This window comes from Opisthorchis viverrini (genome assembly GCF_000715545.1).
Source record: "Opisthorchis viverrini unplaced genomic scaffold opera_v5_19, whole genome shotgun sequence".
NCBI lineage: Eukaryota > Metazoa > Platyhelminthes > Trematoda > Opisthorchiida > Opisthorchiidae > Opisthorchis > Opisthorchis viverrini.
Window position 1 is genome coordinate 1,459,472 of NW_008751675.1, and position 24,848 is coordinate 1,484,319.

Sequence of the window (24,848 nt, forward strand, 5' to 3'; positions counted from 1 at the left end):
CATATAATCCAATCTATCCAAGTTCTGAAAAAGTTTACAGGGACTCTGCTTTCACGATACACCATGCTACGCATAGGCCCACCGCCGGTATAAGCGTTTCTAGGACTCAAAATGGTTCTCGTGTAACGGTGAGTACTACTGATGAGGCATGCGAGTAGTATGTCTTCTCGTAACTCCGCTTCGCTACTGTTGGAAAGTGAAATCTATTACGGAGTTTGTGAAGTCACTTTGTAGCATTTGCTTGCATTTGAGTAACAGTCAAGGAGTATCCAGGAAAGTTCAGGAAGACGCGTTCAAGGAGAAGATGGATATTCAGTTTTTGTAAACAAGATGCATATGAGAGCTTTGCCTCCCTGCTCAATAGTCTGTAACTGTTCACTTGGTATTTTCTCATAAACAACTCCGCAGCAAAGGCCTTCTTCCTTTCACTCATAGTCCCCGGGTTGTCATCCATTGTATGTTTGTACGTAGTTAGTGAAATAGAATCATTTGCAAATAGGGTTGTTTCTGACAAATAACTTATATGCATACCAATTTGGTTTTCATGGGAGAATGGCCTGAATCCCAGCTGAATCCCCCGTTCATTGTGTTCTTTATGATGAGCCCCAAGAAGGACGAAACCCGTCATAGGCTGTCGGAGAGCTACCAGCAATCTTATGAGCAGTGTGTTACGTCCATACATTTATTACGACCTTACCGTATTCTACAAGTGTGTAATGGGAAGGTCGGATGCATGACAAAAGCTGCTTCAGCTTTCTGCATCAGCAAGTCATTAGAAGGCAGTTCTATTGACTGCTTCGCGGACATATGGAAGAGTATGGAACTTCGCGCCACCTAGCCGTCCTCACGAAAACACGCGAATCGGCTGAGATTTAGTGTGAGCAATAACCGATGCACACGGCACAGGGAAAGTACGCATCCAAAATCAAATAAGGACTGACCAGTTTCCAAAACCTACTTACTGTCATCGTGAACTTGGCTCACACATTAAAGATAGATCCTAGAGAGACTAACAATCTAGAGGTCTGTGCAAGTTTGACGCACGTACAAGTTAACAAACCGATACATGGAGTGGAAGAACTTACGTCTGTATAAATTCCTCTTGTTTCTTGCTGCGCTCCTCCACTATTTGCTGCGTCACGTCCTATCGGAATCGGGTGAGACAAAACAAATCACATCATGGGTATCACCTGAACAAATAAATCGAGATCAACATGAACAAGTGACGGCGAAATACCGGTCAGAATCACAGATAGGTGTATGCCAGATACCGCACGCATGATCTGGTCAGCGGCCTTCGTCGGTGGCTCTCTGTGACAGTTGAAGTCGCCTTGAAAACACCTTCAAAAAAAAGGTTAAAATACATTAGCTATGCAACCGTCCTCCATTTATCCTCGTCCCTGCTTGATTGTCTATGACGCGACCGAATTCGTCATTTTCGAGGTAGTATTTACGTTGCCGTTTAAAAAAACTCTCTCACCATCTCAACCAACTTGTAGTTCACTTTAATCTAAGTTAGAAACGAACGGACAATTTGCCAAAATCCCCGGAAAGTACCCGATCTTTGCATATGCGAGCATAACACGTGTTGAAGGGGCCGTTCTCTTCTTGTTTCACTAGCTTAAAATAACTTTTGTGTTGATCTTCAGCTTTGTGAATGAAATTTGGACAACTTGTATTCTTCCATCCCGGTCGCTTCCTGATTTTGGTCAGGAAGTAGTTCATCTAAAATAAGAGAAATCTCGGAGTTCCTAAGGGGAAGGGTTCAATACTTTCCTAATTAACCCAGTGGTAGACTATGCGAAGCCGGACAAGGTCAGTCTCCTGTGGGGGGTGGACTCCATTCAAAAGAAGAACACCTAGAGAAAAGGTATGCGTTTCTATTAGGAGTACAAACTCGAACCCAACCCGAGATCACAACTAGCAATAGCCCACACTGACCCGCCATAAAAGGCACTAAAACGTCGGAAATGACAGTGGTATCTTTGCAATGTCAGTTCTCGGTACTAGATCCGATCGTTTTGCAATATTCCCGAGGGGCGAGATGGACCAATTGGTTAGAGCGCAATTTACTGACTGGGAGGTCCGTGGTTCGAATCTGACCTCTGTCTCTCGACTTCCCCTGTCTAGGCTTGGGCGACATGGCAGTATCCCAGCCCTCGTGTCTCATTCGTGTGGCATGGCAGCTAGGCACCGAAAGGGTGCTACAGCTGTGCGATTCCCAAGATAACCAATCTTGCATCACCCATTATCAGATAGACATGCATCGACTGTATCAACCGGCAGATATACCTTGAATGTTTTTTACTTGAAGGTACGAGGATACCTAACAACGCGGACAACTGCATTCTAATCATTTCTCTCTCCTTCGGTGTCTATATTCACACGGAACACATGCGATAAAATTGTTGTGAGTAACATGACTTAAGAGGGAAAACCTTCGCTAGTTTGTTAGCTTCAAGGTAAAACAACGTTTGTAACTCCATGATATGAAAAGTGCAGAACGCTTCAGCTGAATCCGCAGAAAACTCAAAAACATCTTAATTTTCTCTAACCAACTAAAGAAAGCAGTGCGGACATTTCTTATCATCCCTAGGCACCGAAGGGTGCTACAGCTGTGCGATTCCCAAGATAACCAATCTTGCATCACACATTATCAGATAGACATGCATCGACTGTATTAACCGGCAGATATACCTTGAATGTTTTTTTACTTAAAGGTACGAGGATACCTAACAACGCGGACAACTGCATTCTAATCATTTCTCTCTCCTTCGGTGTCTATATTCACACGGAACACATGCGATAAAATTGTTGTGAGTAACATGACTTAAGAGGGAAAACCTTCGCTAGTTTGTTAGCTTCAAGGTAAAACAACGTTTGTAACTCCATGATATGAAAAGTGCAGAACGCTTCAGCTGAATCCGCAGAAAACTCAAAAACATCTTAATTTTCTCTAACCAACTAAAGAAAGCAGTGCGGACATTTCTTATCATCCCAGCCGTTTTCCAATCTGACCTTTGGCGCCCTGTCAGCACCACAGACTACATTAAATCAAAGTCCACAAAGAATGAATTACCTGTTCCCAATATGAAACACAACTTTGGCAGTTTGAGATAAGAAAAAATTCCATCGACAATAATACTTTCGTACTCCTTGTTCATTCATTAGCGCAAAAGCATTATGTGAAACAATTTCCGGCAGCTAACAGACCAACTGAATGAACGAAACGCCAGAAAACTGGCACAACAGTTGAGATTTTCGCGAAAAATCAGATTTACCTTGAAATAGCAAAGCGTTTCATCCTCCCCGCCAGTGTAAAAACCGGACTCATCTGGACACACAGCAATCGACCATATTCGACCTTCGTGCGCTTCAAAAACTTTACACCCAGTTGAACTGTCACTCGACTCAGTCGCGCCAGGTTTGGAAACATTCCATAACCGAACAAGTCCTTTCTGGTCACTTCAATGGAATTGGCGAATAATACCGGGTGAACATAGAAATGGAGTGGATTGGGGACACATCATTGTTAAATCAAACGAATGATTCACCGAAAAGCCTGTACGTGCTTGCTGATATTAAATCGCGCACTTCTTACTACTCACTGATGGACAGTAGTTTCAAAAATATCCACACCAGAAAAAAAAGCATCCCCAAAGCGTGACACTTCCAGGTCCAATGCTCACTAAAATTTCAGATATAGTTAATCTGACTTCAACTGAATAACCATCCAAATTCTATCTCCTAGCCCCTGGCGCTTTGGTATGGGTTCGATCGAAATAGCAGCGCACGGGCACGAATTCACTCAGTCTCTCCTGAACTTTGGGAACATGCTCATTGTGGAATGGATGGACAATAGCCACGTAATAATGTGATGATTGAAAACTAGAAGAAACACGTGCATGAAACCTACCAAGATAATATTTGACGGTCATTTGAGAGGAAAACTGCCTTGTAAACGGGTTGCTCGTGACCTTCAAAGGTCTAGAATGAAAAAGGGATAAACAAAACTATGATATCCAAACGTTGATGTTAGGTTCAGATCAACATGGTCCGAAAATAAAACAAAATAACGAACTGACTTGGACACCTCATATACCCTTCATCTCGAGGTGAAATCCGCAGTTGTGGAGCCAGACAAAGAAGAGACTGTCAGTCACATGTTCACGCAGAAGCTCATGAGAATATCCAAATGCATATTTTACGCAGCCAGTCCACGCCAAACCTTCAGCAATTTCCATATGACCAGAAAGCAGTTGCAACTTCGACTATCTCAAAAGGCCACTTCGATGTATACGTCTGTTCCCTTAGTCCTGCGCAGCTCGCTGTATTGTATTGGCCGAGCGACGAAAAGGTTACTCAAATGAATATCTGAAAACATTCCAATTCGGCTGGCGAACAGCCTCCTAAACAATTCGGTTTTGTCTTATCTAGTAGTGTAAAGGTCTATGGGAAGCCCTCTTCTGAGTTTACTACATCATGTGGTGTCCGACAGGGCTGTCCTCTTTCACCTTTCCTCTTCAATTTCGTCATTGATACGATCATGGAAGACTCACTACCAGCCTCTAACGCCTGTGGGGTCGAAGTGCTCCCTGGGCCTCCGCTCACAGACATCGAGTACGCAGACGACATAGCTCTTCTTGGATCTGACCCCGCGGTAATACAAATATTAAATAATCCAAATAATTCTGCCTCGCGGTTCGGCATGCGCTTCACACCTGCAAAGTGTAAAGTGCTACTGTAAGACTGGGTGGGCTCGAACCCTAGCCTCGTGCTTGCGGATAAACTGATTGAGGTAGTAGATAAATTTGTCTACCTGGGCAACTGCATCAGTCCCGGTGGTTTGGCGAAAGATGATATTTCCATCCGGATTGGGAAGGTCAGAGCAGCTTTTGTGGACCTGCGTCACCTGTGGCGTAGACGTGACATCAGCTTATCCTTCAAGGGTCGGGTTTACAATGCTGCGGTGCGCTTCATATTACTATATAGATGAACTGATCACATTGCACAGGTTGCGCTGGCTTGGGCACGTGCTGTGTATGCCAGTCGACTGACTCCCTCGAAGGGCTCTTTCCGCCCAACCACGTGAAGGGTGAAAGAGAGCCAGAGGCGGTCAAACAACGACTTGGAGGCGAAGTATGAAAGCCATTACCAGCAAACTCAGCTGCGCTGGTCACTGCCGTCTTCCTGAACGGGGCCACATCAATGGTTAGAGACATTGTCAGACATGGCTCAGTCGCGCCCTCAATGGCGCTCGTGCATCCAAGATATTGCCTTCAGTGCATAGCTCCTTTTCCAACTCCCCATCTGACAGCCCAATGACAGTGCTGGATTTATGGACCAATTTACCATCTCCCTCCTGCAATGCACAGCTACCTACTCCCCCCCCCCAATCATCGGTGAACGAAACTGCGGTAGCTATAACCACTGTACGATGAGTAAGCGGTTATTACAGCTGACAATTATAGTGATGAGAGATAGGATACCATGCGGACATTAGCACTGCCTTTTAGGGTTATCTAAGAGGTCAGTCTACAACTGCGAAAAATGTTCAGAACACGGATATTGAATATACCCGGAGCTGCCAAAGTCCGATCACACGTCAAAACTTTGCATCCAGAGGTGTTTTGTCCAGAAGTGGAACTTACTATGACCAAATCACAACAGTATGGACATCACATGCTAATACAGAGAACTAGTGCGATTGAGCATACTTAGTCATCCAATGCCCCATTCGCCCAGCGCCGCTTCAGTTACTTGACCCGTGTTCCGCTTTTTACCCATGGTTCGTAATGGCTATCCGTATGTTGATGGATTCTCTGATGATGAGATAGCAAAGAGGATTCCCTCACTCAACTGTCTGTTTTAGACCACTGAACACTTGAGTGCAACTGCGGTTTATGCTCGCGTCGTCCCTATGAGGAGAAAGCAGATGATTCGATTCGCGTCTTGACCATTTATGGGTCTCTGTAGAGCATTATCACAAAAAACTTGGTCAGTTGGACCCTTCCAAGTGTATGATCGTTCATACTCATATCACCCAGTGTTTACAGCATAGAAGGCGTGGAACTGGCAAGCGTGTGGAGAACGGTCTTGGGTCACTCGATCTAACACGTGTTTGTGTGCGATTATCAGAGGGAAGAGTAGTCATAACTTGGATTCCACTTAACCTCTCCTCCCCCCAACTAAATTGTCGCAGCATTCACATGGCCAAGGAAAATCTACTAGTGGGACCCGAGGTGAATCAATTGAAAGTGGAAGGTTAAGGAGCAAAAAGTGATCGGAACTAAGCGATCTGAAACTAATTTGAAACTCCTCCAACCCATCAATTCAAGATTTTGACAACAACACTAGCCGACAAGTTCCACTAATTGACACTCAACACTGATTTAGTGTGATAATCTGTCTTATAACCTGGCCAATTTGGTGACCTGTTCACTTGACCTGATGAAGGTTTTGTGTCAAGAGCGAAACGTTGTCCAGATAAAAACTACCGATTGTTTACCAAGCTCTTCTGAAATCATATCACTCTCGCTTGAACAGTCATCCTCTTGTCCTCGACTGACGACAGAATGTAAGAATTGTAAGAATTATCGTCCCTTTTTGAGCTACTTATAGCTTGTTGATAGTATGAGAGATGTGAGTTAACCGCACCATAAATTGTTTCGTACACAGAGTGATGGTGATAGACTCTCGCCTCCATCTTTTTACGAATAATCCTCTGATCAAAGGTAATTTGCTCAGCCCTGACGGAAATGGGTCAGTGTATAGGATCTAAGCCACTCGGGTAAACATTCTGCACTCAGGTAGATGGTTAGTTCGTTTGCTAAATCGAGGCCACATGTGACTGGTGGAAGATGTGGATCCAACAGCCAACCATGACTTCAGTATCCGCGAGATGCAGATTGCCAACGGCGAGTCCATACGGAGTCGGAATTTCCGGTATGATGTCGCTGCATATACTGCAAATACCACGCGCTGCAGATGAGTTTTTGGTCCTATTTTGGACATTTGAGCACCCTTGGTGGTTCTTTTGCTGAAAACGCTATCTTGGCAGGATCAAATCGAATGCAAATACCACGCGCTACAGATGAGTTTTTGGTCCTATTTTGGACATTTGAGCACCCTTGGTGGTTCTTTTGCTGAAAACGCTATCTTGGCAGGATCAAATCGAGGGGTGAACTGAGGCATTGCCGTTATTACAACAAATACATATCATATCTGTCTCACCCAGCTAGTTCTGTATTCCGCATCGTTTTTTTTCACTGTACGTGAACCTACTACCATATCTCTGACCACAATGATTATCAAACGTAAAGAACGTGATTATCTTAATCTAGAAAACGGCACAACAGGTGATGTGATGTAGAAAAAAACCTTACCCGAATACACGAGAAGTCCTTCAAGTTCCACAGCCTGACATCTCCATCGCCGGAGGCAGTTAACACAACCTGAAACGTAGATAAAAATTTCGCTCTGATGACGTTCAGATCACTTGTGAAAAACTGAATCGCTCGCTTATGTCAACCTTTCTGAGCACGACTAATTTCCCAAGAGAGAGAGGAACACAAGAATAGGCCTCTTAGCTTCTCGACTGCAGAGTTGTCACTCCTTAAAGGGATTACTGCCACTCAGTGGAACCGCAAGGGTCTAGATGGTATCAAGGATAATAGACATATCCAAGGTGGTTTCGAAACACGGACGCCTTGGCTAACAACTCGCACCCAGGCTCTGGAACTATTCCAAGCTCAGGTATTCAGTCTAACCGACGAACGCACATAGCAAAATGCTACGGAACAAAGCGACATTCTTCAGCCGATTCGTCAAAAAGGTATGTGGAAAGTCAGTCCAAAGGGTGATAAGATATTCATTTGCCGACTTTTAGCCGACAGGATTCACCGAAAGTTTGCCTATCCCAAACAGAAAATATAAGCATGTGACATGTTTAGTTGAGCTATTCGCAGCTTGATATAGCATTTTAAAAAGGTTCTCGTAAAAGGTATTGTACAGGCAATCACATGGAGAAGAAATACCTCCGCCTCATAGAGAACATGTGGTGTACCTTAAGATGGACAGTACGCTAATCCATGACGCTGTCTCTTCACAACCAACTCTAGTTCGCCAATCAGTGGGAGAAATGCCTCGTCCAAATGTTCGTCGAAGAAGAAGTCTGTTAGGGGTCAAACATGTCGCAGACAATTGTTCATCCTTTCGGTGCCTAACTGCCATGCTACCTGGAATACTGCCAGGTCACCCAAGCCTAGACGGGGGAAGTCGAGAGACGGAGGTCAGGTTCGAACCACAGACCTTCCGATCAGTAAATTCGCGCTCTAAATACTGAGCCATTTTGCCCCCTATGAGGTTACAATTCATCCCAAAACCTCCGCGAATCCATTGTTCACAAACGAATGCCCTTTGATTCGCTTCCAAAAAGAAATCCTCGAACGAGAAAACAATTTCCTTCCGAGAAACTTAAACTAGTAAGATGAAAGGTTGCTGAGAACTGCTCGACAGTCCACAACCGGTTTCACCCTTCCTTGAGGCTCAATGATTAAGTGCAGTCACCGACTGTCCATCAACTTTATGTTCTATTTGAGACTCCAGGTCAGTTTGGGTTCGGGGACGTTAGAGAGTAGTGGCCAAATAACTGACAATAGAAGAGGTTATGTGCTGAGGTGTGGATTGGCAAAGCCGTTCTTGCTAGTCAATCCCATTTTACCCAGAAAGGATTTGCACAGCTCCAAGCGACCACGCCTTATAGGTTTTCTTGTTCGGATATTGGCTCCTTCAAGGCTATAATTGGTGCGAAGTGAGTTTTTTTCCTTAGTACGTACGTTACCAAAGCAAACAATTCAAGCAGTTTAACAAAGTGTTACGATCCGAAGAACGCCCTTCATCAGAGAACTCTACGCACAAGACATTATGTTAAGCTCGCGGTTGATCACCTTACTTGAAAATCAAGCACACAGAAAACAGAGAGCACTCATAGTTACAACTCACCTTCTCTCGAGCAGAAAAACACACGGACCAGACACCACGGCGATGACCTTGCAGGACACCGAAGCAGTCCAAACCGGTCTTCGTAACAGTCCATATCTGAAACGAAGTGATGGAAGGCCTGCAGTGAGGCTACAAAAAGAAATCCTCGAACGAGAAAACAATTTCCTTCCGAGAAACTTAAACTAGTAAGATGAAAGGTTGCTGAGAACTGCTCGACAGTCCACAACCGGTTTCACCCTTCCTTGAGGCTCAATGATTAAGTGCAGTCACCGACTGTCCATCAACTTTATGTTCTATTTGAGACTCCAGGTCAGTTTGGGTTCGGGGACGTTAGAGAGTAGTGGCCAAATAACTGACAATAGAAGAGGTTATGTGGTGAGGTACGGATTGGCAAAGCCGTTCTTGCTAGTCAATCCCATTTTACCCAGAAAGGATTTGCACAGCTCCAAGCGACCACGCCTTATAGGTTTTCTTGTTCGGATATTGGCTCCTTCAAGGCTATAATTGGTGCGAAGTGAGTTTCCCGAAGAACAACTTGCTTAATGCAGCGCAACTGTTCATAGTCGGGGTTTCCCCGTACCTGGAACTACGACAGTGCACTACAATCGGAGGTGCTCTCAGTTCGCAATTACTGCTTTCTTCGACGACTCAGCAGCACATTCAATGACCATAGTACGGCTCCCCATTTTTCCTTAGTACGTACCTTACCAAAGCAAACAATTCAGGCAGTTTAACAAAGTGTTACGATCCGAAGAACGCCCTTCATCAGAGAACTCTACGCACAAGACATTATGTTAAGCTCGCGGTTGATCACCTACTTGAAAATCAAGCACACAGAAAACAGAGAGCACTCATAGTTACAACTCACCTTCTCTCGAGCAGAAAAACACACGGACCAGACACCACGGCGATGACCTTGCAGGACACCGAAGCAGTCCAAACCGGTCTTCGTAACAGTCCATATCTGAAACGAAGTGATGGAAGGCCTGCAGTGAGGCTACAAAGAGGACTGAAATGCATAGGCAGCTCATGCTCTCATGTTAATCAACTGTTGCAATATCTCACTCACAAGACAGACATAAGTCCAAAACAGTTTGCCCCGTTCCATTGAGGAAACGGTGAGGTTTGACAAAGTACAGATCCGTAAAACAGACGGTCCGCAAAAAAAAACTCGGCGGATGGGCGGCGCGTTCACAAAACGAGGTGAAAACATCAAATATCTCGCGGGGGACAAAGAAGAAAAAAGCATTCAGCTGTAGCACTCTTCCGGTGCCTAGCTGCCATGCCACCCGAAAGAAGCACGAGGGCTGGGATACTGCCAGGTAGCCCAAGCCTAGACAGGGAAAGTCGAGAGGCCAAGGTAGGATCCGAACCACGGACCTTACAGTCAGTAAATTCGCGCTCTTACCACTTGGGCCATCTCGCCCCATGTGGGACATGGGGGGACAACAAACGTGGGGCAAACTAACCTTCACAGTTTTATCCCTGGACGCAGTCACTTGGGCCTCTCGCCCCATGTGGGACATGGGGGGACAACAAACGTGGGGCAAACTAACCTTCACAGTTTTATCCCTGGACGCAGTAGCGACCAGCTGGTCATTAACGGACACGTCGATGGCATTGACGCAGGCTTGGTGCGCATTATGGACAACGGACCACTCGGCCAATTCGACGTTGTGGAAATTCGCGGTCTTTTGTACATCTGGTTTGTCAAACTTGATTGTCCAAGCCTTTAGCACATTGTCATCCGCACTGGAGACGAGCAGATTTGTGGATCTACAAGCCCGAAACGAGAGATAGTTGATCATAGACTTGTCGGAAACATGAATTTGCCTGGAGAGCTACGTTAGTCTCTCAAAATGTATGAAGCACAGCGGCCTCTGTGAACATACTTTGCGAAACAACCACCAAGTACTAGCAAACGAGGGCTACTATTTACATGAAATTCGAAAGTGTATGAGTCCACTCACTTGTTGAAACACACGGCGCTGATATGTGCCGAATGGGCGTTGAGTAAACGGTTGACTAAGACCACTTTGGTCAGTGGACCTTTCCCAGGTAGTGTAAGATCGCGATCGACCACTTGCCACAAACACAAACTTTGATCCTTTGAACCACTAACGATCCATTGACCGCAAGTGGAGACCGTCAAATCAGTGATCACATCTTCGTGTCCCCCGGGGACGAGGTGACAACTCCAAGAACCTTTTCCCCCCTTGTCCATCTCCTTCGAACACGCAGACAAACCACAGGGGTTGACAAATAGCTTCAGATGTGGCGAAGCATCTGCGAGGAGGAGGTGGTTGTGTGACTTTCCGACAATACAGAGCTGATCCACTTGACCGATATCCCCGAGAAACTGAGAAGGGGAGGAAAATAGTTGTGACCTCAAAAAAATCCTCACAAAAGAATCAAACCAGCGTGTTTTTTCCTATTAACTGGAACTCATAATTGCACTGGATAATTTCATATGTACTCAATTACGGGATACATAAATCGAAGAGCAGTGCGAAAACGCCAGACTTGTAGTCAGTGAAGTTTCACATCCACGCAATTAGTCCTGCAGACTGTCCGATAAGATCATAACAAGAAACCTGGATCCCAAAGTAACTGTGAAGTTCTAGTTCTTTTACGCTGGTAACACCAAACCGAGTTCACAGTCACCCAGCAAATGGGCTTACAAGACATAGCAGAAGTACTCAGCTGCATGCACCGCCAGCCGCAGTCCGCGATAGGTGAAAAAGTGGGCAACTCAACCATAAAAGTAGCAACAAACACAACGCTAAACAACATTCTCTCGTTACAAGGAAGACCGAATTCGTCTATTCTTAGGTGACCCGTCTGGTATCAGTATCGGTTAACTGGCACAGCGCCACCGTGTTTCAGTCACATTCTTTACGCCAAGAAATCCAGTGTTGATTGTCTCTTCGAGTTCATCACACTTCTGATGAGCCAATCGAGTGGTCTAACGGCATAAAGTTGAAATACTAAAGCCAAAATCTCCCAGGAGATCCTTGAGATGCGCACTGTCGATGATTACCAATAGGCATGCTTTTCGGTTTCTCAGCGTGGACCGAATTCAGTTAGGGATGAAATCTCCATCGAAATTCCATAATCAATGAAGAACGCTCACATCTGCGTCATACAAAGTGCTCTGACGATGAAAGCGTTCGGTCGACAATGAAATATCGACCAAATGTGTGAGTGTACTTCGGATTGGTGATAAGGCAAACCTGATCCACGGGGCGCAGTTTACTGAACCGATATCGCGTTGGAGATGTGTTGCTCCTAAAGGAGAGACATTCAATAGAACACCAAATGTGTAGGACCACATTGTAAGCCGTAAGAAGTGTCCATTCGCCAGACATGCCTCGGATACATCATCATCATCATCATCGTCAGCTGTAATAACCGCGTACTTGTCGTACGGTGGTTGTAGCTGCCACATTTTCGTTCACCGATGATTCGGGGAGGTGGGGTAGGTAGCTGTGCATTGGAGGCGGGAGCTGATAAATTAGTGCGTAAATACAGCACTGTAGGGTGGACTGTTAAGTGGGTGAATTGGAAAGGGAGCTATGCATGGAAGGCAATAGCTTGGATGCATGAACGTCATTGAGGGCGCGACTGGGCCTCGGATACAGCGACTATCATATCACAAAAATTACATTGAAAGCTGGATTCAAAACATCTGATATAACAAGCCAATGAGGGGTACTAATCAGCTTATAATCATGTAAAGCCAGTGATAAAATGGTTTCCGTATTCCAAGTAAGCCAAACAAGGTCGGCATCGGATACAAGGTTGCGTTGACCAAGGCAGTCACAATAGACACCAATGAAGTCACACACTGAAGAGATTCTAATAACTGAGCCGCGAGACTCAGGATGGTACGAAATATGGGCACAAACCTCTGCGGTGAGCTTCGCTATCATCGGGTCGTAAAATTCCACATGATTACTCTGACGGACGAGGATTAGCTTGGGAAGCAAGTCGGTTGGTGATCCACTGGACGTTGATGAATCAGGGGTGGGGAGTACATGGGCGAGCTGCAAGTCGACAATCGAATGAAGGCCGTAATCGATTGATTCGCGGTCTTTCGAGGTCAGGACAGTTCCATCAGCAGTTACGGGGGCACGATCAAGCGGACCTTTCACTTCCAGCAAACATCTCCCAGTGGTCGGATGCCAGACGCGTAGACAACCCCATTGCCCACCAGTGAGAAGCAACTGTTCTGAACGTACAGACTCTCCCAGATGATTTATCAGTGCACCGGTTGGAAGAAAGACACAAGCTTCTAGACTCTGTACACGTAAAATAATAGGACAGATTTGAAAAATAGTGTGTAGGTTAAGTCCGCTCAGTGGGTATATATCAAAGACAATTTGAACATGGGTGAGAGTAAGTTGATATCATATATACAAATGTATATATATGCATGTAGAAATATATAGGGATATACACAGTTCTCTCAAACAAGCTTATAAAATGACCGTTCAGCTATAACACACTTTCTGTGCTTGGCTGCCAAGCCACCCGAGGGAAGCACAAAGGCTGATGTACTGCGGAGCGACCCAAGCCTAGACAAGAGCCTAGACGCCGGGGTTCGAACTCCCGATTGGTAAGTCTGCCCCTTCACTACTGAGTTATCCCGAGCTCTCCACTAACCTTCACCACAGGGACCATATTCTCAACCATAATCATTCCTGACCGGTACCCTGAGGTTTGGCTAGGAGTCGAGACAGCACCCTCCAGCTGGTCTAGTGATTCAATGCCCCAGTTCTCTTTGGTGAACTCTCAGATGCTGCAGGTAGTTGGAGTATTTACAACATCTTCCCTCCTATATGACCGTCAATAATTGTATCAAATGGCAAGCGAAGTGAAATAAACGTCTGAGCGAGGCCATCCCAGATCACACGATAAAAGCATTTTTCGAATCCGGCGATTGCTTCTTACCAGACGACTGAATAGACCTCACCTTCCATAAACCTCGCATTCCTGTTTCTTAATATCTTACCCATCTACGGTTTCTGACGGCCTGCTGTTGTCACCAGACATAAATCGCAAAAGTGTCTTCCCCAAAGCTTTTTCTGGTGCAACTGTGTGCAAAAGAACTTGCCTACAAAAACTCCTTAGTTCCGTAGTTGGCTTGACTTAAAGCAGGAGAGAATTCCTGGGCAGGCTACCCACTGAACAGATTGGCTAGAGTGCACTACTTTCCAAAAGGTGATAACTCTCGTATTCGTAATTACGTTTTTTCAGTACAGGTCACCAATAAACAAGCAATAAAATCCATATCTCCTCACATAAATTTGACAGAGGCGAGCAATAACAGTCACTGTAGACAGAGGGGTTGTTCGGAGGTCAGCCGATCCTACTAACCTAACGTCAAATCGATTGGACGGATGTCGCACGTGAGCCACGGACCAATTAGGATCAAGCATCATAGCTCGGCTCTTCTCGGCCCCTCACCATGATTCCAGCTCCACGTTGTGGAACATTCTGTGGTGACCCTGTAAATATGATTGCACTAAGCTTCCGTGGTCCCCATAAAGGGCTATCTCAAGCGATCTTGCCTTGTGGTATACCACAGTGGACGAAGTAGGAAGCCAAGGACTAGCATAGAAGTTGCACCACCGTTTGAAATACACGCAGTAGCGTGAAAAACAGCCGGTGCACCGTTGGTACAGGCACCTGAAAAAATGCCAAAACTGAGAAAGACTATCAATGCAAAGGGGACCGTTTCCACCCTGACAAACATGGGGTAAATTACTGTGTTGACTGACGCAATGGGGAAGTCAGCCACCCGAATAGCGCTCGTCCGCAGTATACGGATTTTAATACGTAGGAATATGATGGATCACTTTAAAAGAAACCTCAAGTGACAGCCACGAATCTGACAACCTGAATTCCTCGATACTCGCTAATTCGTGTTGTTCAGATTACGTCCCTATAGAGGGACTGTCTGAGATTAATAGATATGTACCCATTTCATAAACTAACCTCAAAAGCCGGTATTATGTTGCGTCGCTGAAATTCCGGACAAGACCACAGCATGATTACTTTGTCGCGACCACATCTGAAACAGGAGTAAGTGATGTCGGAGTAAACGGTGTACTCACGTGACTATCGAATTTCCATCGTCATTGAAGCACAGTCCAGTGACCTGGCTTTGATGTCCATCCAGCGAGCCCAGTTTGGCACCAGTTTCGGTGTTCCACACAACAACATTGTAATCACCCAGAGCGGAGGAGAATAAGTACGGACCGTCTGGATGGAAACGCAGGAGGCTACCGGGTGGATGGAAAACACAGGATGACTGACGTTATCAGGTGGTAATGTGGTGCAGCTCTCTCCCAACCATTGAGAGGAGGCTGAAAATTCTGGAAGATAGCCATTCTGGATGAAAACAGAAAGTAGTAACGCCACCAACGTCCATCCGAATCAGCATTTGGCAGCCACTTAGGCTGATCATACAGAAACCTCATTCACGCTGTCTCCCAGTGGGCCTCCCTAAGACCGTCAACCAAGTCCATGCTGTTCATCTCACGGTCCACCCTCAAAGAACGTTCCATCTCCCAGTTTCTTCTAAACTCAACTCAGAAACCATAAGTTGAACGCCCTTTTAGCACACAGTGACTATCTTGATGCAAGCCCAAAATTACACTAAGTAACCACTTAGGTGGCATAGGAGACTAACCACGATTAAGAAAAGTCTGTGTGGTGTTGGCGTTATATCCGCCTTCAGCTATGACATCCATGGCACCCTCCTTGTGCTTCGTCGAAGGCCGTGCAAGGTACTGCAGCAAACTGATATCAATGACATCCGTGCTGTCATTTTCGACCCAGGTCTTGTGATTAAATTTCCGGAAATGCAGTCGAGCTAGCTCGGTGGTTAGGGCGCGAGTTTACTGACCGGAAGGTTCGTGGTTCGAACCAGACCTCTGCCTCTCGACTTCCCCTGTCTGGGCTTAGGTAACCTGACAGTATTCCATCCCTCATGCTTCCTTTGGATAGCATGGTAGCTAGGACGATTATCTTATAGGCATACTGTCCTCTTTGTTTTTCTCTTCATTACCGCACGAGAATCAGTCACGAGTAAGGACATCCGGATATTGCTGTCACTGGTAGGCAGAATGTAGACTATGCACACCTTCCAGCACCTGCCCTCAGTGACAGTATGAATGCCGATAAGTCTACGTTACTTCCAAACCAACGCGCGAAGTTGCAGCTACAACCGACTCAGATGGGCAGAGAGGTGGAACGGACAGAGGGGTGGGACAGGGCGAAATGGAGTACTGGGAACATTTACAAAAATGAGATTATATGGCAAGAGACAGTCCGGAAAACCAAGTCAAAAGCCTCCTCAAGTGCTGTTATCTCGCGGACTGATGTGTTCACATTGTTCTCCCTTACAATCCGAATTCTTCCCCGTAATTCTAACATGCGCGAGCGCTGGCTGAGATGGTGTAATGTGGGCTGTTCTGACCGTGGAAGCAAAGTGGACGGGATATGGGAGTGTGGTATCTCGGTGACTAACTTCATGAACCTTTGTGCATAGTGTCCGCTTCTCAGCCGTTGACTATTAGTATGACTACATCACCTCTGTCTTTCACCGAAGGCTTGATCACACAAAAGCCCCTATCTCGATACCAAAGAAAGAGTTGAAATATTTTAGATATCAATAATTAGGAGTTAGTTACCGCTCTCAAAGTGACACTTTCAGAGGGCCTACACTACTGCGAATTCGCTACGGAGGATCAGTGTGATTTTGTGTAGGAATAATTACCACCAAAGTCTCACCGACAGCTCTGAGAATCCCGAAAGTCAGCATTCCACAAGCTGTTTTGTTCAATTTGGAGTGCTGAATCTGTTTCGAAAGATCGAGGCACCTCGAGGCCGACTTCCCGAAAAAGGCATCGATACAATCAGTGATAAGTAGCACCAATTCCGTCTTGATGTTACTGTCAACAAAATATTTGCGTTCCCTCTATTGCAACATGTTTTCCGGATACAAACACGAGACCAAACTAAAAGGGATTTCATCCTAGAAAAAAGTGCGAACCAAATATCCCCTCAACACTGAACAGAAGAACATTTTCACGCCTGCTACAACAGGCTTCACCAGCTTTCAGGCTTTTTGGTTTGGTTGAATAGCTGCAGACAAGCCTCCCAGGTGGCGGTACGGTTGAACAGCTGCAGACAAGCCTCCCAGGTGGCGGTATCTCCGCGGAGCTCGTATATATCATCAAGGCCTACTACTTAGACAACAATGAAGACTCATCAAGGTATACGACGAACAGACCACTGAGTTCGACATCGACAAAGCTATCCACTGATCACTTGAACGGGCACTGGGATCATAATTTAGTGTTAATTCTTTGAACACTGATGGCCTACTTAGGATACGTGCGCGGAATGGTCATACTTGCTTCGTAGGATTGAAAACAAAACGTCAAAGACCAAGTCCTCCACAATATACATGACCGTCCCCCCCCCCCCCATTCCAACGTACAGACTGAGGAAATCCAACAGCATGGTAACAGTGCCCGGCAAGTCCCCATACAGCTGAAAGCCATCGTATTGTGAAGAAATGAAGTTGGTATACGTACAGAAATCCAGGTATTCAACGTGATCACTCGTCTTATCCTCGTGTATGAATTTGAAACATGGTTTCTATCCGAAAGTAAGAGGATTTTGTCCAATGGTGTCACAGGCACAGTGGTGGTTCGCTATCTAGAGGTATCCATAGTGACCCGGAAATGCTGTCACGAGCTATCACACCTATATCCGTACTTTCAAAGACGAAGTTTACAATGGATTAAGCAACTGATGCGCAAAAAATTCGCCGAAGTTGTCAAACATCGGCATTTCGATGACAATGCTGGCTTCTCGGAAGACAAGAGGAATATTGCCACGGGGCGGTCAAGGGCGACACTAAACAACTTGTTCGCCACGCAACCTACAAGATCCGTTCCCGGAACCACTGCATCGCTGTTTGTGCTGGTCGCCACGGCTCAGTAGCGTGCATCCGCAGCGATTCTGAGGTAAACTAATTCTGCCTCAAAAGTCAACTTAATAATATGACAGCTACGTGAATAAGAAAAAATGTTCAGTTGGTTGTGACAAGAGACGACAGAACAGTTACAGGCATATGCAAATAGTTAGAAAGGTACAAGACCCGATTATTAAAGGTACTTTGGAGTCTAGATGAGAGTGAGTACCTAGCGATCTTCAAATCAATCCCCGGTCGTTTACAAATTCTGTCAACCACACTTGAAATCCATCAGCTTTTGATCTGAGTTCCAAGATGGAAGTGAGTGAGAATGTTCGTATATATCATATTCCATTGAGGGCTACTGCAGTATCGTCATGCTCGGCGGGGAGCAGTTTACTTCATTATTAGCGACCACATCTAAGTCAGCCTATTTTCGCTTTCTCCGTGTCTGCCACTCGCAAATCAAGTTGGGAGATTTTTATAAACTGCGTACGAAGGGGCGGTTAATTAGCAAACGTGCCCACAGCTTGTGACACACCATGAAGAGTTCCGAGCTATTTTCGCCACTTCAGTGTGCTCAGATACTACAATGGCCCAGCGTCAGTTATTCGGTTAACGCAGTGTGTGAATGAACAGAACACACTAAAAAGAGACTAATCTGTGGCTGTAGCTGCTTTGCTTGGAAATGTTACTAAGTCTTACTAAGCCACTCATTTGCGGCACGATGCGCCTTCATCAGGGCAACTAGCCCCTAGATGTAACTCTAGATCGGTCGAAATTCAGTCGACGCGGCCGGACGCGATGTAAGTTACTTCCTTCGATGGCCACCACCGAGCGAAACACTCATAAGCCTCGTTCTCATCGTCCCCACCTGACCGTGTCTTGAGAACTGAGATGGTATGCCCTACTACAACGCCAAATTTAAGTTTAGCGTTCTCTCGTTCTGAGTATAATCTCTAAAGAAAATATGACAGACCGGAGGGACTGATTCTCCTGTGAGGAATAATCTCTATGGTGGATCATCTACCACCCCTCAAAAGAATCGTCTATCTCAGCAGTCAACTTACGTAGGCATGCTATTGTGTGCCCTACATGTAGCAGAAAAGCCCTCTTTGGGGCCCAAGTGCCACAAACGCACAGTGCTGTCGTTTGAACTTGTAGCCAATCTTGTCCCGCCAGTACTCACGGCCATTCTGAAAATCGGTCGATGATGAAAGGACTATGACTGTGAGTAAGCTCTTCCAAATGAGATTACCTGCCAAACTTTGATGGTCTTCATAGATGGATATTCGATCTTCTTCAGCATGAGGTTCTTGAGAGCGACAAAAATAGTCTAATTGATGCAAATTGGTAACAGACAAACAGTACCGTATTGTCTGTGGAAACCGCATAACTGGTGATTTTATCCTCGTCAAACAGAGAGGCCAATTTAGTGAACGTATGCCCACTTAGTGCCGTAATCCGAACTGCGTCATCCGTAGTTCGCCCACAGAAAAGACTGTCATCTTTTGACAACTAAATACAGGATAAACAAACCGGAGAAGGACTTACGAATATGGGGTATTGTGAAGAAAAATAGGGTTCAAATTTGTTTTCCAGTTCAAACCTGTAAATACATCGTACTTCGCTTGAGCATTCTCACTTTATTTTTAGAGAGTCCATCGTCAGCGCAGAGGTGCATCAAAACGTTTGGCGAAATAAAGATGTTGGAAACAGAAGGGAAAGGCTGGAGGCTGTGAAGGTAGAAAAACTTGGTATTAGGTTTTAGCAACGACGACAAATCATGTGAACCTAAGAGGCAGTTTGACCAACCAGGCCAGAGCTTGTCTATAATTAATCCATCGATAGCCTACTCCGACCCAAAGGTGTTACGTGAAGCATTATTTTTCGACTGTAACTAAGTTATCCGTTCGAATCCTTCTGTTTTGGGTTAGAAAGCTGCTTCTTTTTTAGGAATCGTGGATTGCGCCATCTGGCGACTGACGGTCACGTCGGAGAGGATACCGGACAACCAGTATGATGAGCATCTAAATGAATCGTGAGTGAGGCTGATAAAGGGTGAGCATACCATTGTAGTGCATGAACTTACCTGAAAATCCGGGATGTTAACTTGACCCTTTCGCGACAATACGTCTGCAGGAATGTTGGCCTCTCCAGCGAAGTCAGACGTCAGTGGTGAATCGCCTAAGGTAGTGACGATTACGCTGTCCACTGGGTAAGCACTTATCTGAGCTTCAGACGGTATATATGAATGGCAGCAATGCTCCCATCCCCCGATGAAGGATGGGTTGAAAACCCCTTCGTCGACCTGGGCAACGGTTTGGTTACACACCTCAAACCGCCTGGAACGAACCCCGGCCTCTAGCACTTCAGTCTTCACACGTCCGGCGATACTAATGCAATGGCACATGGTATCCACAGCTTCGGAGGCGTGCTGAGCTCCATGGATTACTGTGCCTTACTAAACAGGATTCCAGAAAATAATCGTGCTTGTTGTTCTGCTGACCGATCAACAAATCTCGAAGTGGTAAACGGTGTTGAGTTGTCACCACATGTTCCGACTTGAGACTGAGAAAAACAGTATTTATTGAAATTTGTATCCATCCCGTTAGTCAGCGAGAAGTACGGATGAAGCGATTCTGGCAGGCGATATGAACGACCATGTCGGTCGACTCATCAACATCATCCTCAGCCGTAAAAACCGCGTGCATGTTGCACAGTGGCTATGGTTACCACAGTTTCGTTCACCGATGATCCGGGAAGTTATGGGTAGATAGATACGCATGCGGCAGCTACTATAATTGATGCGTGAATACAGTGTTATCGGTGAGCTTTTAATAGAAGGGAGTGGGAGGGGACCCGTGCACTGAAGGCAACAGCTTGGATGCACGAGCACCATTGAGCGCCCGACTGAATTGTCCGGTGACGCCTCTAACCACTGGTGTGTCCAGTCTCGGGGTCCCCATCCAGGCAGACGGTAATAATCATCGCAGCTGAGTATGCTGGTAATGGCTTCCATACCTCACTGCCAAGTCACTTTTGACCCCCTGGCTCGCTTCCATCCTTTGCGTGGTTGTGCGAAAAGGGCTCTCCGGGGAAGTCGGTCGACTTACATACGCAACACGTTGGCCTGCCAAGCGCAACCTATGGCGTGTGATCAATTCGTCTACCTTGGGTGAGTTAGTTCGGAAAACCATTCGACGTAATTCAGCATTACTGATCCGATGTTCCGACCATACACAGCTCCGAAGGCATCGATAGTCAAATACTGGAAGTTTTTTTACCCCAGCTCGCAAAGGGTACGATGTCCCTGCTCCTTTGCGCTGAGTTGGTTTATTTCCATCTGTGTGCTTGAAAAACGCCGAGATTCGTTTTAACTTTGGTGCGACTGCCTTCACGCACTCCCACCAGCCGGCTGGTTAGCTGTGAGTGCTGCCGAGGGATCGAACGTCATTGAATCAACTTTCGTCATCATCATCATCATCATCATCAGCATCATCATCATCACCACCACCATCAAATCATCAGACAGCAACATCAATGTTGATACTGATGCTTCACTGCCGTACAACCGTATATATATATATATATATATATATATATATATATAAAAACCCCTCGTTATATCACGCATTCTGAGGTGCGTACAACTCCAAACGCTCGATCAGACAATCTGAAAGGAAACTGACAGCACGAACGCCACTGATATCAACTAGTCGCCATTTATTAAGCGCTACCGAGCCTCTGGTTCGGATAACCTCGCACCCGCATTATTCAAAGGTGAGGGGTAAAGTCCTCAGTCATCGCATGTCTAATCTGTTTGCTTGCATTTGGGAAAAAGTCTGTCCCAGACAACTGGCGAGAGGTGGCGATAGTGCCCATTTTCAAAGAAGGGGCTCGTCGTGGGTGTGGTAACCACAGGGGGATCAACTTGATCCCGGTCGTAACGAGACTGTTGGCGTCAATTGTGCTTCGTTGCCTTATGGTGGCTCGTGAGATACTGACTCGGAGCAGCAAGCGCTATTCCGGCCTGGTAGGGGTTGTGTTGACCAAATCTTCACACTCCGTCAGGTGCTAGAACGCCACACGTATAGGCGACCCACATTTCGAGTGTTCCTGGATTTCCAAGGCGCATTCAACTCGGTTGACCCGTCTGTTCTGCTTGACACGCTTGTACACCAAGGAATTTCCCGAAAGTTCGTGAACATAATAAGCTCTTTGTATTCCCAGACTTACGGACGTGTGAGGGTATACGGCGAGTTCTCTAAAAGTTTCCGTACACAAAGTGGTGTCCATCAGGCATGCCCACTCTCCCCATCCCTGTTTAACTTCGTGATCGATGAAATCATGAGACGAACGCTGGAAGGTCTCCGAAACCCTGGTGTTCAAATAGCCTGTGACAAAGACTTTGTCAATCTGGAATACTCAGACGACATCGTTCTCATCTTCAAAGAGGAGAAGAACTGACCAAAGCCATCCCGTCCTTTGGTATGCACTTTGCTCCTGGACATACAGTCACGCCACAGTCAAGCTACAGTGCGGGCTGTTTTGTTGTATGGCTGTGAGACTTGGCGTGTTCGAGCAGCGGAACTGAGATGCTTTCAGGTGTTCGACAATCGCTGCCTGAGAGCCATAGCTCGTGTGAGCTGGCGTCGACGAATCCATAACGATGCAATTAGAAAGCGAGTTTTCGGTTGTGCAACGAATACTTCCATTGAAGAATGTGTCCAGCACAAAAAGCTGCGTTGATTGGGATGTTGCTTATGCTTAACCATCGTTTGCCGAAGACAGTGCTGTTTTTCATGCCCAATTCAGAGTGGCGGAAGCAGAGAGGCGGCCAATCCTTGATCTGGTATGAAAAAAATCACGAAACGTTTGGGTGCTGTCGGCGCTACTCGTCTTCCAGGATGAGGACCGCGTGATCCTCACTGCACCTGGTTAGAGACGCTGCAATATAAGTCTGCCAACCGATATCAGTCGCGATCTTGCAGTCAGTTTCTATCCAGATTGCCTGACCGAGTGTTTGGAGGTGGAGTTACCTCGGAATGAATGTTGTAAGCCAGCACTAAGTCCCTTCCTCGTCCACCTTCATTCTCTTATTCACAATAAGGCTTTCGAATAAATCATGGTTGTACGGCAGCAAAGCATCATTCTTGAACGCTGATGCCATACGGCCGATGATGATGATGATGAGCCGCCATTCATTGCAACGTCTCCAGCCAAGCACAGACGGGGTCACGGGGACCCCGTCCTGGAAGGCGTACAACACCCAAGCTCTTCGTGATCTCTTTAATGCCTTTCTGCCAACACTCGTCTCGGTAGACGGTGTTTCGGCATGCGTAGCACATGACCGAGCCATCGTAGTCGGTGGTGCTGGATGTTTCCTCCTATTGAAGTAGTTGCAGCACAACCAAATACCGGTTTTCCAATCACTCCGTTACTAACACGTTTGCGCCACCCTATTCCAGCCACGCCTCTGAGGCAACGGTGGTCGAAAACCCGAAGATGCTTTACATCATCTGTCCGCAGAGGCCATGTCTCACACGCATACATCACAGCCCTTACTGTAGCCTGGTACACACGACTATTAAGATCTAGTGAGATACCCTCTTGACGCCATAAGTGACGCAAATTAGAAAATATAATTCGAGCCTTTGAGACTCTTGCACTGACTTCATCAGACACACTTCCGTCAGAACCAACACAATTACCGAGGTATGTAAAGTTATCCATAATCTCCAGTGATTCTCATTGAATTGTAAAGGATATGTCCGGAGACTGCACATTCTGAATCATGACTTGGCACTTTGGAGGTGCAAGGCGCATGACAAACGATGGTATGATGGTGGTCAGTCTATTCAACAGGGCTTGTGCTTCGCTTTGGTCATCAAAGATGAGGGCGATGTCACCTACGTACTCCAGATCGACGAAGCTCTCACTCGCAATCATTTGAACACCGGGGCTTTGATAACGTTCCAGCGTTCGCCTCAGTATTTCATCAGATGAAGTTGAACAAGAATGGAGAGAATGTACATCCTTGTCTGACATTACTTTTTGTAGGGAAGCTTTTTGGAGAGCTCACCATGCACTCTCATCCGCCCAGAAGTAGGTGAATACAGGGATCGGATTATGTTTACAAACTTCTGGGGCACACCCTGCTGAGCAAGTGTAGTTAACAACACTGATCGACCAACAGAATCAAACGCACCCTTGAATACCAGGATTGTGGGTCGTCTGTACGTGTGGCGTTGCTCTGATCAACGCAGCCTCTACCCGGTATAAACCCTCTTGATTCTCGTGTCAAGGCTTCGTGTGCCACCGTAAGAGGAAGAATCAGTGACGCCAGAAGTCTTGTCACAAAAGGCGTCAAACTAACACCTCTGTGGTTACTACATTCACTGAGAGTACCCTTTTTGGAAATGAGTAGTACTAGTGATTCGCCCCAGTTGTCTGGGACGGTGTCCTTCTCCCAGATAGGCCCAAATAGGTTAGACAGGCACTGGCTGAAGAGTCCACCGCCATCCTTGAAAAGAGCAGGTGGAAGGTCGTCAGGACCAGCAGCAAGGTGACGCTTGAGTATAGAAATACATTCGGACACTTCAGAGACTGAAGGCGGCTTCATATTTACAATCCACCTTTCTGTTGAAGGCCAGGAGTCTGGATTGGAGGTAGCAGGTGGCCACCTGAATTGCTGTTCGAAGTACTGTGTCCAGTGGTCTGAACGTTCTGCTTTGCTGCATATCAGAAAGCCAATTTGTCTCTGATTAGTTCGCTGACAAGAGGATTCCGAGGACCAGTCGAATGAATCAAGTGGAACAATTTGCGCACGTTTCCAGCATTCTTTCCATCT

General features: G+C 46.1%; 1 protein-coding gene across 1 annotated transcript in view; it reads right to left on the bottom strand.

Moving 5' to 3' along the window:
- Positions 1–20,964, bottom strand: part of T265_01758 (hypothetical protein) — a gene marked incomplete at both ends in the record, with an annotated part of 29,155 nt that extends 8,191 nt beyond the window's left edge. Inside the window, 14 exons of the mRNA XM_009165848.1 lie at positions 1,086–1,144; positions 3,282–3,465; positions 3,917–3,987; positions 7,386–7,454; positions 9,872–9,967; positions 10,473–10,779; positions 10,974–11,362; positions 12,912–13,304; positions 15,004–15,079; positions 15,123–15,290; positions 19,091–19,331; positions 19,354–19,513; positions 20,088–20,455; positions 20,889–20,964. Of these exons, the coding sequence (XP_009164112.1) occupies positions 1,086–1,144; positions 3,282–3,465; positions 3,917–3,987; positions 7,386–7,454; positions 9,872–9,967; positions 10,473–10,779; positions 10,974–11,362; positions 12,912–13,304; positions 15,004–15,079; positions 15,123–15,290; positions 19,091–19,331; positions 19,354–19,513; positions 20,088–20,455; positions 20,889–20,964 (2,657 nt within the window). The remainder of the gene's footprint in view (positions 1–1,085; positions 1,145–3,281; positions 3,466–3,916; positions 3,988–7,385; positions 7,455–9,871; positions 9,968–10,472; positions 10,780–10,973; positions 11,363–12,911; positions 13,305–15,003; positions 15,080–15,122; positions 15,291–19,090; positions 19,332–19,353; positions 19,514–20,087; positions 20,456–20,888) is intronic.
- Between the last annotated feature and the right edge of the window lie 3,884 nt (positions 20,965–24,848).